Below are 20,062 nucleotides of genomic sequence, written 5' to 3' on the forward strand. Positions count from 1 at the left end.
GTTACTAAAATCTGTTTAAACATTTCAGTCTTGGAAACTCGACCAATGTGTCATGAGATCGTATTTTGTGACGAACACCTTCCCACGATGACGTGGCGTTATCCTGAACCGCGCTCGCTGTCCAGCATAAATATCACTCCAGTACCATTTACAACGTTCAGTAGTTATCCCAGTCCAGTTGTTCAAGAGGATTGTCTGGTACGTATGTAAACTTAATTTTAAAATTGTTCTGTTTGTTTTATCCCTGATCTTAATATTTCTTTTAGCTTCCATGCATTTTGCGATATTGGGACAACATTCAGAAGGCTTTTGTTGAACACTCGACTTTTTATATCTCAGAGAGCAGTTCTGTTCAGGTTTCACTTTCTAATCCTATGGCAAGTCCGCTGTCCGAGGTTATTGCTGCTTCAGAATGGCAAGTCGTTGCGAATGTCCGCTTGAAGTCCAACGAAGAAGACGAATTTAGGTATGCTTCATCGTTATTTTATACTTCGTCTTCTGCAAAAAATAAAACTTTATGTGTGTTTTGTTTTCTTTTATTTCTAGTGAAGAAGATGAATTTAATGTTTCAAAGCGACCTACTGTTCCATCACCAATATCTGCGACTTCTCTTGCCGCTTGCATGAAAGTTGATTCGCTATTTTGTTCTAATTTTGTTCCCACGCATTCCATAGCTGCGACACTGAATAGCACACAGTTGACTGTCTACAACCACTTGAATTATGGTGAGATATTATTCATATTTTGCAGAATGCTACTGTTGATATATTTTGCTGTCGCCTAATCACATAAATCATTTGTCTACAGTGATAAATTGAAGCATGCATATTTTTTGTGTTATGAAGAGTGAAATGTTGTTGAAGAATTTGTATGTTGATATCTGATATCAACATGTTGTCCTCTCATATCAACATGTTGTCCTCTCATATCAACATATTGTCCTCTCATATCAACATGTTGTCCTCTCATATCAACATGTTGTCCTCTCATATCAACATATTGTCCTCTCATATCAACATGTTGTCCTCTCATATCAACATGTTGTCCTCTCATATCAACATGTATCCATGCGTAATGTATTATGTTGAAAATGCTGCTAAGAATATCATCTTTTCAATTGTATCGAGAAGGCTGATTTTCTCATCTAGTCCTTCCAACAAGACTCAAAAGTTTCACTTTAAAAGACGATCTACCCAAAGCTCAAGAGTTTCTCCGTTTTTTTGCCGAAAATACTACGATATTGATGAAATCATGGCCGACCAACACTCGTCAATGTCTGCTATGGAGTTGTATCTCTGCTGATATTCTCAGTTATCGTGAACTAACATGGCTGTCTTTTCTTAATCCTTTTGATGTCACCTTGGCATTAACCACAAACCAAAATTCACAGGTTGGTGTGTTTGGTAACATTCTTACAGCAAAAGACAATGTTTCCACTTTTAAATAACATTCTTACAGCAAAAGACAATGTTTCCACTTCTAAATAACATTCTTACAGCAAAAGACAATGCTTCCACTTCTAAATAACATTCTTACAGCAAAAGACAATGTTTCCACTTCAAAATAACATTCTTACAGCAAAAGACAATGTTTCCACTTTTAAATAACATTCTTACAGCAAAAGACAATGTTTCCACTTCTAAATAACATTCTTAGAGCAAAGACAATGTTTCCACTTCTAAATAACATTCTTACAGCAAAAGACAATGTTTCCACTTCTAAATAACATTCTTACAGCAAAAGACAATGTTTCCACTTCTAAATAACATTCTTACAGTAAGCGACAATGTTTCCACTTCTAAATGTGATCACCGTATATTTTTCATATATTTGTGACACTTGGCTTTTTTGTTTTATACTTCGTTAACAACTAGAGCATTTAAGAAACGAGTTTTGTGGCGGTTGTGTTTCAGGAAGTGAAAGTTTTTTGTACAAAAAATGAAATATTTATTTCTTGTTAGAAAACTAACTTTGGATTGTTCACTTCAGGGTAACGACGCAGTCATTCCGTGGAGGTCAAATGATTACAATTGTCACATGTGTTGTGGTGATGTGGTTATAGATACTAGTCAAAATAGGATTCATACTCTTTCAAGTGGTGTGTTATCTTGGCAAGAATCTCCATCTCCCGCTCTTTGTCATTTCATCATCTGTAACAACACAAATCATTCCATCCTTTTTGGACAGGTATTGTGTTGTTTCATGTTGTTTGCGTCATAAGATTGTGTCATTGAAGTCGGTGTATATAGTTCTGAAGATACTGACTTTTTATAAGCATTTTCTTTGCTCTAAACAGCATTTTTCATAAACTGTTTTTGTTTGAACTGACACCCACTTCATTTCTTCATTCGTTTTCATTCAGGATGGCACAAAGGAAAATATTTTGTTGAAAAGTAAAGAACTGACTTTCTACAGTTGGTTGTCACAAGCTGCGCTTTGTCATCAACAGTTACATCTCTGTTTGGACGGGAAAGCCGTTGGTCTGAGCCGTTTGCTATCGATACGATGGGATTGGTGAATCGTGTCGTACAATATAGTTTACATACTGCGACCTTAATTATTGAAATAAAAAAGAAATCTGGTCTTCAGCGGGAGGTAAGTTAAGAAACAACACAAAAGATTGCGTCGTGGAAAAGAAATTCCGACACTGAATTCATTCGATTTTTTGATGTCATTTGCCGTTGATAAGAAATCTTTTCGGGATCATCACATTATGTTTTTGCTTTTCAGATTATTATTCACAGCAGTCATGTTATCACTAACTATACTTCACTTGACATCGATGTACAGCTACTTCAAAATCCTCCCGTCAATCAAATAGCAAGTCCCGCTCTCCAGGTAAGCGACTATTTAAGTACAGAGGTATTTCATTTGGTATAAAAGCATCGTCTGTGGATGTTATTAAAGCTTTTTCTTTGTGCCTCAACTTGTAAAATTTTCAATATTAAATGCTTATATAAATATATAATGCAATTTTTCTATCATGTCAATTATTGTGTTTTCGTCCAAGGTACTTCACAGTCTTACTGTTCCTGCTCATTCCAGTTCACCCTCTTACGTCATCTCACATGGGGGCTTAGCTGGAGTACGCGTCAGAATGAATGCTGAGACAACGTGGTCGGGGACTCTTCCAATCGAAGATCAAATGCCAAATTTCAAACAGCATTCTGTTGTTCAGGTATCTGGGTTGTTGTTGAAAAAATTGTGCTTGTTTTCCCTTTTATGGCAATACTCTTGCACTCCAAAATTTTATCTTGCTGTGATGATGAGTGGCGAAAATTCACATCAGTCGTAAATCAACACCCCACGGGGGGAGGGTTCCAGTAATCATTGTTGTTTTTAAAGCGATAATCAAGTCAAAATTTTTTTGTATTCAGCGCAGATAGTTTAACGCATGATAATTATGATGCTTTACTCTCACATCGTTGGTAATGTGTCGTTTATACGCTAATAGTTTGAGCATTAAATAAGCAGATAATTTGTCATGAAGCCCACAGATGCTTTTGCCATGCGATCAATGAGAGAGTTAAGAATAAAGTAAATGGTTTGAACCCGGGATTATAGTCCTGAGAAGGACTGTTTTTGTTGTTGTTGACTGACGTTTCAGTAGGAGATTTCGGCCCCTCCACGCTATCCTACTTGGGAGATGCAATAGCAAGCTTCCGCCCATCAGACCCCGACATCACCTGCGATAGGCTTTGCTCGGGGTACGCAGGGAGAGTGCGGTCGCGACCCGAAACGTCTGGGCCCCTAAGCCACTGCATACATATCGCACCCGGCTTCCACTGCTAGTTGACATCTACTATCCATATATTTAGCTTTCTATTTATATACAAAAATTCAAAGGCTTACGAAAGTTGTGGTATTATTAAAGTCACTACTGCGCATTCTCATATGATTTCTCTAATAATTTGTGACTAAGTGAGCTAATTGCCACAAATGTATTGCAACTACATATAGTTAGTCGTTGCCATAACTATGAACAATTAGTCGAGTGGATTGCGCATGCTCTAGCGCATGCGCAGATGATTTCTCTATTATATTGTTACGAAGCATGCTATTTACTTTAAAATCGGTGCTAGTGGATGCAGTTGATCGTTGCCATGACCATGAACTTGGACAGCTGGTCAAGTCGACTGCGCGTGCTTGGAAGGACTGCGCATGTGCAGATAATTTATTCAAAAATTGTGACTGAGCGAGCTAATTACTCTATAATCGGTATTAGTGCATACAGTTCGTTGTTGCCATGACAATAAACAGTAAGTTTAGTCGTATATTGGCGTGTGATTTGGTATAAACTCATTTTTAAACTCATTTCCCCGTTAACTGTTGCTGGCTTGACAATGGCGTGTCATCACCATATTCAAGTGTCAAGTAGATGACAAAACAATACTGTGGAAACACAACTATTGTGGTAATTCAAACTGTGGAAACAATACAATTGTGAACCTAAAAACCGTGAACAACTAGACAACCGGAGACATTGGCTAATGTATGCAATTGTCCATAGGTCAACAGAGCTTCACCGCGTAATACATAAATTACAAATACATGCTAGAAATATAACATTGTTTAGAAAGGTTGAGCCAAATTACAAGTCAAAGAGGGCAGTGTTTGTTTGAAAGTATGGACGAACCTGAGATTCCTAGCTTACTAAATGTCTAGATGACGTAACATTATTTGATGACGTAACATTGATGACGTAACTTTGATGACGTAACATTTTTGAAAGTATGGACGAACCTGAGATTCCTAGCTTACTAAATGTCTAGATGACGTAACATTATTTGATGACGTAACATTGATGACGTAACATTTTTATTGCTGTTGTAGATGTTGGGTACGAAAGAGTTTAGAAATTTCTACGTATGGTACAATGCAGTTTGCGTTGATTCGTTGATTGGCCAAATAGAGGTATTGTCACAGCTACGTTGCTATGTTTATCTTTGAGAAAAGTTGGAAACAATTGTAAACAAATTTTTTATTTTAGATATCATTTTCCCCGCTGTTCATTGTCAAGAACTATCTTCCTCAAACAGTTCAGTTGACTACCGTGTCGGCTTCTGGTGAAGTCACCGTTACCCATGAAGCACCGGGTGAATCACGTGAACATCATTTGTTTGACTTACCCCCAGACTCCTGGCATTATTTGACTTTCCAATTACCTGGCGTGAAAGTATCTTCCAATCCCTCGGTGCCCCTAAACTCCACTCTATATGAAATGACGGAAAAGTGAATCCTGCATCTGAACATGAGTCTGCGAATGAAAAATGGCCGTATACTTCGGAGCTGAACAAAAGGTAATATTTTGAAGATGGCCTCGATTGTGGTGAGCTAAATCTTGGTCTAGGCTTTTTGTTCAACCACAAGTCTATCTATTATCTTCTGTTTTACAGCATTTGTACATAGATTTTTCGTATATATTGTTTGTTCAAACCTCCATTGTTTCAATTTTAGCCATGGTCATTCCAATGTTAAACAGCCTGAGTCCACATTAGTGCGTCATGTGCAGTCGTTGCGCAGGCGCAATGTTTCGGATTCTGATGAAGAGGATTTATCAAGCGTTGAACTACAATGTAGAATTCGCAGTAAATGGCAAAAACTGCGAAGCATTCTAGTTGAAGTCAAACCTTGGGGATTGTTTGAAAATAAATGTTGTGTTAAAATCTATCTTAAAGACGAGGCGAAGAATGGTATTTTTCGTATCAAGCCATGTCAAGTTACCTCACCGACAAAACCCGAGGTTCATATGATATGGAATCGTGACTGTTCTTTTTATGTTGCCAAATTTTTCCTTTTTTGTCTTCAAAACTTCTTACTTCATTCATTAACATTGTTTTATTTCAGACATTTCGTGTTGGAGTGCAACCACATTGGCTTAAAGAAATCTACTGGTCTGATGTTATATTTCTTGTTGATGATGAACAATCTCACGGAGTTGTAAATTGCACTTCTCTTCAGCTCTACGGGCAGATCAGATGCAACATAATCGTTCCCAGTCCTTGGGGAAACAAGTTATGCTCATTGATGATAATATCGTCTATTGCAATGGAAATGAGGATCTTATCCATACAAGAAATTACGCGGATTGTGTGGAAAGCTCTTCCAAGATCTCTCATACTTCGACCTGTGTTAGTAAATGACGTCACAACGAAGGTAAGTTAGTAGCTTTTATATTGCCGCAGTCTCTGATCTCTATGTTTAAGGAACGTTTTGTCTTTGTTACCTTACTGTCTTTTGTCAAGTGTGACGAATATTGTTTTATATTTAAGTTTGAAGATTGGTAATCCAGGCATATTTAAAGTATAAAAATAAAAGATTCTCCGGATTGTATAGAATGATTTTTATTGAGCTTTCGACTCGTTGCTTCGAGCCTTCATCAGAATGAGGAAGTTATCTATTTACAGTTGCTTTTAGCTTGTAGACGCTTAGAGTGTCTAATTGGATTAGCGAGTGGATTAATCTGATTGGATGGTGTGAAATGCGTTGCCATGGGTTTTGGTGTATTGTGAATATGATTGGTGTTAATATTATTAGAGTGTAATGTTGTAGTTTTGATGTTGTTTGTAGTATTTTTGTCCTTTTTCTTTAGTTGTAAGTATATGTCGATTTGTCTGTTTATTGTGTTTATTGTGTGTTTTTATATTTTTATGATTTATTTTCCTTCTGTTTAGTTAAAGGAAATATCTTCAAATAATGAAAATCAAATCATTTTAAAGTCATCTGACACCCAATCTGTTGATTTAACTTCACAAGGAATCCCATATTGGGACGTGTCATCTGAACATGGTAATCTGGACAGCTTAGATACGTCACTCTATACTCTTTTGTTGGGTATCGCTGGAACCAATGAGATGACGACTGTCCAGTGGAGTCGACCTATCAGAATTGAGAAAGGCATTGTAAGACAATCCGTGTTTCTTCAAACAGCCAACCCTGAACCTCCATTAGCAATAGTTGCAATCACTATCATTGAAAATGATCTAATTAAAGTCATTCTCACCGAAGACAAGGTTCCCCGGATGCTGTTGAGCAATAACTGCTCAATACCGATACAATTAGGGCAATGCCCGACAGATCTCGATCGACAGAATGCAAAGAAAACTCGTCTGTCGGGTCGTGATGTAGTTGTTTCCGAAAATTTGGAACAATACACTTCCATTCCTTGCCTCGATAGTCACCATTCCGTGTACTATGAGGCTCCAGTGCTTCGAAAGACTTTCCTGACTAAAAAACCACAAATATTCCCCAAAGTAAAATTTCAAGTGTTAAAAGAGACTAGGATCAAGAAAAAAGGCGACACTAACTGTGAAAAATCCATCTATATGCCACAGGGATGGAGCGATGACGTTGATATTTCAACTGTTGGAAAAACGTCACTGATTCTTCCAGGAAATACTCGATTACACCTGGATATTACCATGGCGACATCTTTCTTGACCCACGTTGTGATTTCTGAAACTTGCTTTGATGAGACGAAGAATGAAGACGTTGAAGTTGCCGCTGAAATAAAGGTAGATGAAAACACCATCAAACATATTCATGTTTACATTTACTTAAAAAGATAAAGAACTATCACAGCGCTTTTTCATGAGGCATGGGACGAGACTCTGACACAGTTATCATGTTCATGATTATACTACATTTCTTTGATGTAACTTGTGGGTTGTTTTATTGTTCTTGTTTCTTTGATGTAACTTGTGGGTTTTTTATTGTTCTTATTTCTTTGATGTAACTTGTGGGTTGTTTTATTGTTCTTGTTTCTTTGATGTAACTTGTGGGTTTTTTTATTGTTCTTGTTTCTTTGATGTAACTTGTGGGTTGTTTTATTGTTCTTGTTTCTTTGATGTAACTTGTGGGTTTTTATTGTTCTTGTTTCTTTGATGTAACTTGTGGGTTGTTTTATTGTTCTTGTTTCTTTGATGTAACTTGTGGGTTTTTATTGTTCTTATTTCTTTGATGTAACTTGTGGGTTTTTATTGTTCTTGTTTCTTTGATGTAACTTGTGGGTTGTTTTATTGTTCTTGTTTCTTTGATGTAACTTGTGGGTTTTTTATTGTTCTTATTTCTTTGATGTAACTTGTGGGTTGTTTTATTGTTCTTGTTTCTTTGATGTAACTTGTGGGTTTTATTGTTCTTGTTTCTTTGATGTAACTTGTGGGTTTTTTATTGTTCTTGTTTCTTTGATGCAACTTGTGGGTTTTATTGTTCTTGTTTCTTTGATGTAACTTGTGGTTTTTATTGTTCTTGTTTCTTTGATGTAACTTGTGGGTTTTATTGTTCTTGTTTCTTTGATGTAACTTGTGGGTTTTTATTGTTCTTGTTTCTTTGATGTAACTTGTGGGTTTTATTGTTCTTGTTTCTTTGATGCAACTTGTGGGTTTTATTGTTCTTGTTTCTTTGATGTAACTTGTGGGTTTTATTGTTCTTGTTTCTTTGATGTAACTTGTGGGTTTTATTGTTCTTGTTTCTTTGATGTAACTTGTGGGTTTTTTATTGTTCTTGTTTCTTTGATGCAACTTGTGGGTTTTTTTATTGTTCTTGTTTCTTTGATGTAACTTGTGGGTTGTTTTATTGTTCTTGTTTCTTTGATGTAACTTGTGGGTTTTTTTTATTGTTCTTGCTGATTAATAGATATGTGGTAGGGCTGTGACTGCAAATGAAACACATGTACACAAATATTACATTTTTATACATTTATTTTGTTTCTTCTAGTTGAACTGTAACCTATCCAATGTGAGTGTCTGCCTCATCGACGAGTGCACATCTTTGAAGCCTATTGAAGTGTTACGAGTCAATCTCGAAGACATTTCTTTCGCTTTGAAATGTACAAACGTTAATCGAAATAATTTTGAGATAAACGTCGCTGGAATTCAAATCGATAACCAAATGTCGGATGATTACTACCATTTTCCTGTCCTTTTATTGCCTCTGGAAAACAAAATGCGAAATGCTCGGCGTAAAGAAAGGCGATCACTGAACTCTTTGCTCAGTTGTAGCTTGGAACTATCATTAAACAATGAGAAAGTTCATGTTCACGTCCTGAGTGTTGAACTGCTGCCATTGTCTGTTTTCATTGAAGATACATTGCTTTATAAACTTGCTGGAATGCTTGATTCTTTTGTGCTTCCAATGTCTGAAGATAAATCAAATGTTGATCGATGCTTGTCGAGCGTTGAAACTAATGAAGACAATTTGCTATCCGCTACCATGAATGATGCAATATCCAAATGCAAAACTGTGTATCCAGAAGATATCCAAGCCTTTATGGTCGCGTCGGCTATAGTTAGTCCCGTGTTGATTGATCGCGTTTCCATCGAACCTTCCTTTATCCTTGTGACGTTTCATGCTTCGGTCAAAGTTTTTGTTGCAGCCAATCGTACACCGCTCTCTTTCTCGAAGTTTGAAATGTTGTCATTGTTTACCGACTTATCATACTTTACCCAACTGCTGACCACACATTATGCATACTCGGCTTTAATGAAAGTCGGCTGGGTTGTTGGGTCCTTGGATATTATTGGCAGTCCAGCTAGTCTTGCTCGTAATATAGGTCAGGGGATAGCGGATTTTTTCTATCTTCCCTATGACGGGTTAACGCGTGGACCTACTGCTTTCGTGACGGGGATGTCTCGCGGTATGGTCTCGTTTATGTCTCACATTTCAGCTGGTTCATTGAGCTCAGTGACGAACTTAGCGTCCAGTATCTCACGCAATTTAGACAGACTAAGTCTTGACGATCATCATGTAAGATTTCAGGAACAACAGCGAGCCGATGGAGTGCCAAGAAAAATCGTGTCAGGTAATTGGTTTTGTTGTTTAACATCGAAAAAAATTGTTGCTGTGACCAACCTTTCATAATATTGTAATCTTTTTCAAACTGATGACGCTCTACTGTTGAATGTTTTGTTTCCAGGCTTTACTCATGGTTTGTCCGGCTTTATGCTCAGTGTTCTTGGAGCTGTGGCCGGTGTTGCTGACCAACCGTTGCAAAATTTATTACGAGCCGAGAGCATGAGTGACATGACCAGCGGTTTGATCACGGGCGTTGGTAAAGGTTTGATTGGTGTTATTACGAAACCTCTTGGTGGCGCAATGGAGTTGGTCTCTCAAACTGGTCAGGGCATCTTGCAAGGAACTGGGCTTGGAGAGATGCCGGTGAGATTATACGAGTCACGTGACAAGCTAAATGCTCCAATGAGAGCTAGTCATCTGAGATATTTATGGTAAATGTTGCAAACCTTTTGTTGTTTATTTCTGTTTGGGTTTTTCGTTTAATTACCTGTGTGTTCATGTTGATTTTTTCTTTAGGAAATTTCTTCACGCTAAAGGATATAAGGATGTCTTTCCAGTAACTGTAAGTGTTTTTCTTGGTAATGATTCGCATTTTAATGCTATCCTTTTAATGTCACGTGATGTGATCATGTTCCTCAACACCGACGACGATACTGTTCTGTCAGCGTTCGTCTTGAACCAAATTGACATGCGCAATGATCCACAGCATTCGGGTGCTATCATTATTGAACACCAGTTGTCAAGCACGGACACTGTCAGTGAATTGTCCAGCAATGATGAACTCAATCCTACAACTATTGGTCCGTTACATGAAAACCATTTAATGATTATGAATGTATTTATGGATCCACGTCAATCTCAACCTTTTCTCGATCATTATAAATTATTTAAGTTGGGTTATTAATTAATCCACGTGTCTCATCATGTACATATTATACATACACCACATGCGTCCATTGTACAATCGAATGACTCATCTTCAGATGAAAAATACTCCAACATCGACTACACATGCTTATGTAATTTAATTAACTTCCTTTAATTTAGTGATTTCATTATTATAAAATGGGCATTTTGCAAAAAAACGAATTTTTCTACTTACGTTGATATAAATTAACGCACTTCATTTTGAACACGGTACTTTTACACTCTCTAGTCGTCGCCAGGGAGCGTATAGATCACGTGTCCACGTATTGTGATCACGTGTCTCACGTATTGTGATCACGTGAAACTTGGTGATGAAAAGTTTTTGAAACTTCAAACTAGTCATCAGCATTATAGTTCTGTCGGTGTGGGTCATAATGGATTTCGGCTCATCGTACAAGTTTTCCTCTCTGCTCTACTGGAAAAAGCCTCAGTAGCAACTCAACAGTCTCTCATGTGAGCCCACGATGATCTTGTACAGACTTTAATGGTGATTTTAAGTTTGTCAATAACAGTGCTCTCACTTTTAAAAATTATCCTTCAAAATAGGATTTTCTAAAGGTTTTAAGGATATTTTTAAGGATGTTTTTATACTTTAAATTAATATACACAGCGCTGTAGAACTAAATTTATCAGATGGGGGCTCTCTTGACGAAGCTAAAGCCATGAATTTATGAAAAATTACCCATTTCAAAGGTAGAAGGGGGGCTCCTTCCCTAAGCGCCCCCCACTTCTACATCACTGAATATATACTTAATAATATTTAATGTTTCTTTACAAATACAAGGTCCACAAACTTGAAAACAGCAAAAAAAGGAGGAGAAACCATGAAAAATCACTTTTTGAACCTATTTGATCACGCCTAGAAGAAATTTTACAAATTTAAGGAATTTAATTGAAATTTGAGGAATTTTTAAGCATTTTCTAAGGAACTTGGAAATTTGATTGTGAGAGCACTGGTCAATAAGTTAGAAGAACAGAATCGTATGACTGTTTTTTTTGGTTTTAAAATATTTGGTGGAAAAGATGAATGATCTGTCGAAGTTCTTCTATCACAAAATAAAAAGTGCTGTGGAAAAAACTGCGCTTTGTACCGATTTATTTCCTAAGAAATAACAATTAACACAAAAATTAAAATGGCTTTTTATAAAAAGAAGACGGCTCTGTCCAAGCTCTTTACACAGAAATATAAGGTAGGAATTAGTCTACGTTCTGTGTCAATACCTAGCTCACACAATTCGTCTTTCTGAGCGAATATAAAACGATTAAAACTATGTATTTTAGTATAAAAATCCAGATAAATTTGCACACTAGGAACTAAGTGATTGAAATTTAGATAGACGATCGTGCAAGTATTGTATTCAGCAATGTATATGAAAAACAAAGCAGACAGAAAATCAATAAATAATCGTATTTTATAATATGTCCATAATTTCATTTAACACTCTTCATTTCAATTATGATCTCATCTTGAAATGTGTGATTTAGTTGAAAACTGAAATGATTCTATCTAACTGATAGCTATTTTATATACACTGTACACATAGTTAGATGTCCAGCTTTTCATTTTTCAAAAGCACAAGCAAAATCAATGACAGAATATTTAATCCTCCAGGGTTTAAAAAGAGTTTAGCATGTCATGCATGAGTTCTAAATGATTCTGTCCATTCCGAGGATTTAAATTTAATGTAGATAAATTGTCTGTCTGTGTTGAATACTGCATAGATGAATTCATTTGTTCATCAATGACTTGCATGGTTTCCAATGGTGGAGACATACTGGATAATGGTTCTAGTGACTTTATATTCCCTTGAAATGGAAAGGCATTCATTGGGGGCACGTTGTTGGATGCACAAGGATACTGACCAGGTGTGATTATAGGACCCATGTTGCTATAGTGGGACATTGGTGGTAAAGGTAGTGATATGGGCTGACCAATTGATTGCGGACTCTCGCAACCATTCAAGCTCTTGTTGTTTTCTGAAATTTATAGTAATGTCATTTATTGTTTTAAGGTTAAGTGTGATGAAACAGTCTTCATTGTCTCTTAGAAAAAATCTTTTTGTATTTCTGATTTATTTCTAGGTATTCTTAGTCGTTTTTGAACAATTTCTCTTTTAGCAGTTTTTGCTAATCTTCACTAAGCTGTTCATTTGTTCCCAGGCTCCCTGTCTTACCTCGCTCTTCTTTTGACTTTTTCCCAGCCCTCTGTCTGCTCGTCACGCGACAACTGGCTGCGTTATCTGAGTCTGGATTGTTCCTTCTTGCCAGTTTTTTTATCTAATAAAAAATCATAGCGTTGTTCGTCCTTTAAAATCAGTGGATACTCTTCAATGGAAATGTGAACATTTTTACCTTACCTTTGCGCGTTGATTTTGAAACCACACTTGCACTACGCGCACGCTCAGACCTGTCTCACGTGATAATTCCTCTCGTACCTGTTGAGAAAGACATGAAATCACCTTGTTTAACGAAGTGGATTACTTAAAGTAGATCAACTTGGATAAAGAAGGATCAACTTGGATAAAGAAGGATCAACTTGGATAAAGAAGGATCACCTTTCTACATGGTTTTGAACTAACTTCAAATGACGACTTGAATATTTTCCTTTGCTGACTCGTTAAGATTGTTCGAGGGCGTTTTGCAGGTTTTTTTCCATCTGAATCGGAATCGCTGTCAGGATCGTCGCTGTCAGAGTTATCTGCGAACATGAAAATCTCATTTTCGAAAATGTCAACTTTGCAATAATAAAGACGCGAAGCATGTACGTGATTTCTGTAATTTTTCAAAAAACGAAATCGACCATTCGTCCAACCATTAATCAACTATCCCAATGCCTACTGCAACTGTACAGCCATTAATCAACTATCCCAATGCCTACTGCAACTGTACAACCATTGATCAACTATCCCAATGCCTACTGCCACTGTTCAACCATTGATCAACTATCCCGATGCCTACACTGCAACTGTTCAACCATTGATCAACTATCCCAATGCCTACTGCAACTGTCCAACCATTGATCAATGCCTACTGCAACTGTTCAACCATTGATCAACTATCCCAATGCCTACTGCAACTGTACAACCATTGATCAACTATCCCAATGCCTACTGCTACTCTCCAACCATTGATCAACTATCCCGATGCCTACTGCAACTGTACAACCATTGATCAACTATCCCAATGCCTACTGCTACTCTCCAACCATTGATCAACTATCCCAATGCCTAATGCTACTCTCCAACCATTGATCAACTATCCCAATGCCTACTGCAACTGTTCGACCATTGATCAACTATCCCAATGCCTACTGCAACTGTACAACCATTGATCAACTATCCCAATGCCTACTTCAACTGTACATTCATTGATCAACTATCCCAATGCCTGCTGCAACTGTCCAACCATTGATCAACTATCCCAATGCCTACTGCAACTCTCCAACCATTGATCAACTATCCCAATGCCTACTGCAACTGTACAATCATTGATCAACTATCCCAATGCCTACTGCAACTATGTCATACATCTCCAATACACTACTTCAATAACGTTGGAATGATATCAAACGTAAAGAAATAATGACTTACTTTCCTGTTTTATGTTGTTCATGTTCACCAATTGGTTAAAATCTTCTTTACAATATAATTTGTTGTCCTTCAGTGCAAACTCCTGTCCTTTCTGCAGTTGAGACTTGCATACAACACATGAAAAGCATTGAATGTGGTACACATGACCAGCGGTCCTCATAACTAATTCATTCGATGGAATAGACTCTCGACATCGGCTACATTTTGTTCCAAATAACCTTAAATGAAAATGAAGAGATGTTAGTGCTATGGACGTTGGTGAAGGAAACCTCTCAATGATGTTGGCTCAGAGAGTGAGGGAGAGGCTTGGGGGTGTTAAAGTTCTTCATGATTAGTAAAATAACTTGTTGGTGATCATCGTATGGGACGCAAACATACAGACCCTAGACAAATAATAAGTCGCTTTTTCACCAGATGTCAGCGGCAGTTTTGTTTGATCTATCGCCAGCTCGCTTGTGCATAAAATCTTCTAATTCTTAACATTCTTTGGCGGTTAGATTTAATTCTTTTCACAATAACTGCTCGTGGAGGATAATTTGTAAACACGAAGCAAGCACTCTTCGCCCAGTCAATGTGAATTTAGGTTTAATGTGCGTGCATAATGATCTTTTTTGCAATTTCTGTAGAATTCAACTCAAGACATTGCTTTCTCGAGTATACAACAGGCTTTAAACAGATTTCAAATTGCTTAATGGTTTTTGTTATTTTTCAATTCCGTTGCGACAAGACTTATCTACAACACCATCCTTTGCATTCTTTAATAATCTAAGCGCAGATAATATTCTCGTTAATAACTACAATGCTTTTCCACAGCAAGTTTGTAAATTATAATTACTTCAATGTGGACTTGCTAGCTTAGAGTACAATTAACCTGCTTGCCTTGTAAACAATGTTGAATGACCTGAAAGGTCTAGACTCTTTAGTTCATACTTTATAGAGAATGAAATTCTTCATAAAACAATTTACAGTGCCTAATTTGATCATTCTTTTAAAGTTTGAACTTGAAGTTTATGTACTTCTTCCATGTATCGTTCATTCGCAAACTTTTGACGAATCCTATGTTATGAAATATGTATGAAACAAGGTAGCTCTTTAAAAATTGATGAAAGATTGATGGCACGGGAAATTTGTGCTTGAACTTAAACCTCGTCAAACAAACTTTTTCTGAACATGAATCATTTCATTTCTTAATGATGTACTTTGGCAGTATAAGTGGTTTCGACAATTGCACAGGTGAAAACAGCAGTCATAGTTGAGATTAACCTGGCATATTGGCAATGCCTATTAATATTATGAGTAAACACGCTCACAATCTTGTCACAATTTAAGAGCCGATTTTAAGTGGCTCTTATTGTTTTGTTGCATGTCATGGTTTTGAGTTTTAAATGTTGTAAACTGATCAAAGTGTTCTGCGACTTATTTTCTTTCCTTTAAGCAGTATTACATGTTCCAAACTTTTAAATGCAAATTATGATATAAACTGCCTTGGCCAAAGGTGCTTTAATTGTACCATGGGGGGTAATGTCTGGGATCTAGAAAGGGTATTTTGTTTGTGAATATCTAAAAAATATCGAATGTTGGTGTTTTTGTTTTCAATGTTGAGCATTAAAATATATAGCTGACCAAGTATCTTAACAATGATACATTGAAAAACTTGTCAAGCTCTAAAGATACGTCGATTTACTGACTGATAGACAACTGTTTTCTAATCATTGGGAGACACCATCGCCCTTGTTTATCTGCGTTCAAATTATCACTGCCAAATTTGTCAGTTGTTTTTACACAAATGTTGTCATCTTGCTCTGTCATCCATTTAAAAACACAAGCGGTTCTACTTTGATATTAGAATGAATCCGTTTTGTCTTAAAATTGTCAGTGTACGTCTGCACGTCTCTCGGCCTTTTGTGTAAAAATTGTTTTGAGTTGAGTGTTATCTTTAGTTTTGTGTTATTTTATGTACCACAATCTGCTTCAATGGTTTTCAGTGTTAAAGCCCATTCTCAAAACATTCTGAGCACAGTGTCGTTGTAAAATTTTAAATTCATTTCTCGATCTATAATCTATTCTTTGCTATTCCTGCAATATCATGATGAATTCTCTGCAACAAAACATCAACACGGCTCGAATTACTTGAAAAAATCATAACTTCTTTTCAATGAAACCGTGCAACCTATTAAAAACTTGATAGAACCATCAATTTCATTTACATTGAAGCTAATGCAAATTGAAAGTAAGATGTCGTGCTCAATAAATGGCATTAACACCAGCGTCAAGCTCTCGTGTTATATGTGATATGAATTATTGATTTGACTCATAAAAGTGACTTCTTGGAGGTTCATTCAAAACTACTAATCATTGCAAAGCGTCTATGTGTCGCCATTGTTGGGCATAATCACCTTAAAAACACTTCCTAACTTCTTGCTGTTCGTCATTAATATTTCTTAATTGCTTGATTGTCCTGTTTGAACGCCATTCAAGTGATTTTATCAATTCCCAACATGATGTAATCATAAATATGATATCGATAAACGGACCACGTTTGTAAGCTGTGTAACGAAATGTTCGTTTGATTATGCTACTGTGGACGATCGTTACAACTTAACAACTTAATTTTGCTATACAACAGTCTGTCTAACCAGCGTTATATTTACTGTGCTTGAACTCGCTATCGTAGACTGTCTCTAACTGCTATTCAAAGTAATTTAGCTAGCTAAAGCGTCCCGTCTCTAACTGCTATTCACAATATTTTAGCAAGGGATAAGGGACCGTCTCTAATTGCATTTCGCAATATTTTTCATCTAGCTAGCTGCAGTAGACTGCCTTTCCAGTGCTATTATATTAGAATGAGCGTCAATTTATAGAAATTAATGTTTGTTCCTTTTTAACGTATTTGCTCTCATGTCTTATTTTTCTGACGTTCAAAAATTGTGGATTAAACTAAAACTTGCCAAGTTCTAGCGCATTTGATCAGTAATCCCCTATTCTATATATAGTCAATAAATGATAGTGTATTTAATTTTAACTAACGTTTTGTTGTTGTTTTTTTTACTATTATTTTAGATATGTCTTGTTAGCTTACTGTAGATAAGACCTCCTGCAAGCATCATATCGAATTGGACTACAAATGTCACTATGGGGTAAGCGTGATGTGTAAAATTTCTTGTTCGCCAGATGGTTTTACTTAACTATATTCCAACAGAGTTCCCAAATGCAAATAAAAGCGTGTGAAAAGCGTTTCAAAATTCTTACCCGACTAATCTCGCAATGCTAAATATCTGTATGCATACATAAGTCACGCTAAGGGGAATACTTGTGATACAATTGAAAATGTATAAAATCTTGGTTAATTTTAAGGCATGACTACGATGTGCAAGGCAATAAGCTATTTATTTGACTTGTCTATTCGTTAAATTATTGCAAATTTTTACTAAGAAAGTTTTTATATTTTTTTTTGGCATTCGATTGTTCCAACAAGTGCATGATTGTTGCCACGTCAGTTTAACTGTTCTATTCTTTATCATAATTTGTTCAGCTGTTGCGAGATCGTCGCTAGGTAGTCACGGCTAAGAGTTGTTGATATTGGGGCGAATTTAATGTTAGCAAGATGACTAAGTGATCACTATGGACAGTTTAGCCTGTTCTAGACATTTTTCTGTGTCTTTTTTCAGTGTTATCGTTTCTAACCATATTCTGCCTCGTTAGCTACAAGTGAAAAAGAACGCTTTCTAAATGTGTTACGACATCAAATTTCACAACCTTATTTGCTGAATGTGAAATTTGTAGTGTGTGTTTGAATGTTTATGATGCTACGTGCTACGAAATGAATATTTAAACACGAAACAAGAGCTTTCAAGAGCTTTCTCTCATTTTGTTTACATTATATCGAAGCTGTATCATGTATTACCGTATCACACGATCACATTGACTTTACAACGTTGAAAAGTATTGAACGATAGTTGTTTCCAAAACGTTTATGCTCGGCATTGAATTTTTTTTGACTAATGATTAGATGCTAGCCATGAAAAAGAACAGTGGTAATCTTTAATCCTTTAAATCAAACGTAATCCTGTTCTCTAAGTCTTAAAAAAGCATAAAATCTTGAAATTCAACGACTATTGAATAACGTTGATTCGTGACCTCTCATGCTAAATGTGTCCCTCAGTGGTTTCCTTGCATTCGCGTTGTTTCCATAGCAACTATGTGAGCTGCTTGGCGGGGGAATATATACTCCTTAGTAACCTGTCACATTTGCTGTAATTTATGAATTTTCCCCGCCGTAGTTTTCATGCTTTTGACTTTGTCCGTATGTATTTGTATTGAAGTGGTTAATCAGCGTTATCGTTGCTGTATTTTATAAATTGTTTTATATAACATATGTAACAAGAGAAATACTTTGGCTTTATAATCATACACTCTCATCTAACACATGCATACTTATAAAACACATGCTGTTACAGTTATATTTTTTTCCTAAAATCACTGTACGTTGCTTCAAAAACCATTAAACAACGAAGAAAGAGTTTTGACATCATGTGAACGTGTTTATACGGCACAATCGTCTCGGCCACCTTATTTTTGTTTTCACATCAAATTGGTCTAAAGTGTCATTATTTTAAAACATTCCTTAAGTTTCGAGTAGATTTTGACAAGTGAGCCGTTTAAACACTTACCATTCAAGTGTTTAAGTAAACTATTTCCAAATGCTTGCCATTAATAGCGCCGTAATTATCGCTCCCTACACCATGAAAACATCTCCTGTTGATTTTAAAATGGCTACCTGTACTATGAAACGTCTGTTCACTACACTTAGAGGATTCTGTGTACTATTGCTTATCATGTTTCTCCGGAAAACATGTAAAAAAGATTTGGATTCTTCTTGTGTATATCAGAGTTTTAGCTACCACTAAGTTAGCTTATTGTATTTTCGTTTAATGGATTGTGATACTCGTTATTAGAGGTAAATTTAATGATCTTTCGCGAAGCATTTCATGCTTTAAATATGCCTTTGCCTTGCAAAAAAGGGAACATGTATACTCGCATCGACTTTATCTCCAATAAGCCATTGTAGCTATATTCATACTAAATTTTTCATATGTAATATGTATTTCCCTGTTTACCAATTTGTCGAATGAAAAGATGTGGTCATAATTTCAAAGATATACATGAAAGATTTTATTTTATACAGTTTTGAAGATAAATAGATTGCTCATAGCCATTTCCAGCGAACGTTTTTCAACATATGTAACATTAAATACAGAGAACGGACTTGTTTGATTTAATACGATATCACACATCAAAGCCTTGTGCATTTATAGAAAGAGCCGAGTTTTGATGCTTGCCGCCCTGTTTTAAATGTGATTTCAATTCTGCAATATTCATTAAGATTACAGTTTTGTCGATTTCATTGTCTTTGTTTTCGGTTTTATGAACATTGAGAATCGTCTTGAAATAACGAATTCAATAACAGATATTGTCGTGATTTTTGAGACTGAGATTGTGTTGAAAAATCAACACTTCAGTACACATGGAGAGGGGACTGATAAAATAGTTTTCTGGTCTCTCGTCTTGCGATACTTTAAGATTGTTGCTCTGGAATAAATCGGCCATTTAGAAGATATGACTTATCGGGTATAAAATTGGAAATCCAATGCTGTTATCCAATACAGCAAACATCAACTTTGCAGAGATTTTTGCATGTTTCAAATTAAAAGAATTAAACTTCGCACCCATTTTATCTCTGTAATTGTAAACAC

General features: G+C 36.2%; 2 protein-coding genes across 3 annotated transcripts in view; one reads left to right on the forward strand and one right to left on the reverse strand.

Annotated features, from left to right (window-relative positions):
- LOC124439321 (vacuolar protein sorting-associated protein 13B-like) overlaps nt 1-10,800 on the forward strand; it is a 30,207-nt gene extending 19,407 nt beyond the window's left edge. Inside the window, 17 exon segments of the mRNA XM_046989546.1 lie at nt 29-198; nt 267-466; nt 547-725; nt 1,149-1,390; nt 1,990-2,187; nt 2,363-2,465; nt 2,468-2,595; nt 2,731-2,838; nt 3,011-3,178; nt 4,834-4,914; nt 4,991-5,232; nt 5,458-5,743; nt 5,848-6,156; nt 6,675-7,514; nt 8,716-9,799; nt 9,914-10,223; nt 10,309-10,800. Coding sequence (XP_046845502.1) covers nt 29-198; nt 267-466; nt 547-725; nt 1,149-1,390; nt 1,990-2,187; nt 2,363-2,465; nt 2,468-2,595; nt 2,731-2,838; nt 3,011-3,178; nt 4,834-4,914; nt 4,991-5,232; nt 5,458-5,743; nt 5,848-6,156; nt 6,675-7,514; nt 8,716-9,799; nt 9,914-10,223; nt 10,309-10,696 — 5,036 coding nt within the window. The 3' untranslated portion in view covers nt 10,697-10,800.
- Nucleotides 10,801-12,113: 1,313 nt separating this feature from the next.
- Nucleotides 12,114-20,062, reverse strand: part of LOC124438236 (LIM/homeobox protein LMX-1.2-like) — a 34,169-nt gene continuing 26,220 nt past the window's right edge. For both annotated transcript variants that reach the window (XM_046988253.1, XM_046988255.1), the window contains 5 exons: nt 14,310-14,527; nt 13,275-13,417; nt 13,077-13,154; nt 12,894-12,996; nt 12,114-12,696 (listed from right to left, as the gene is read on the reverse strand). In XM_046988253.1, the coding sequence (XP_046844209.1) occupies nt 12,335-12,696; nt 12,894-12,996; nt 13,077-13,154; nt 13,275-13,417; nt 14,310-14,527 (904 nt within the window). In that variant the 3' untranslated portion in view covers nt 12,114-12,334. The remainder of the gene's footprint in view (nt 12,697-12,893; nt 12,997-13,076; nt 13,155-13,274; nt 13,418-14,309; nt 14,528-20,062) is intronic.

Source organism: Xenia sp. Carnegie-2017, unplaced genomic scaffold, assembly GCF_021976095.1.
Source record: "Xenia sp. Carnegie-2017 unplaced genomic scaffold, XeniaSp_v1 HiC_scaffold_19, whole genome shotgun sequence".
Taxonomy (NCBI): Eukaryota; Metazoa; Cnidaria; class Anthozoa; order Malacalcyonacea; family Xeniidae; genus Xenia; species Xenia sp. Carnegie-2017.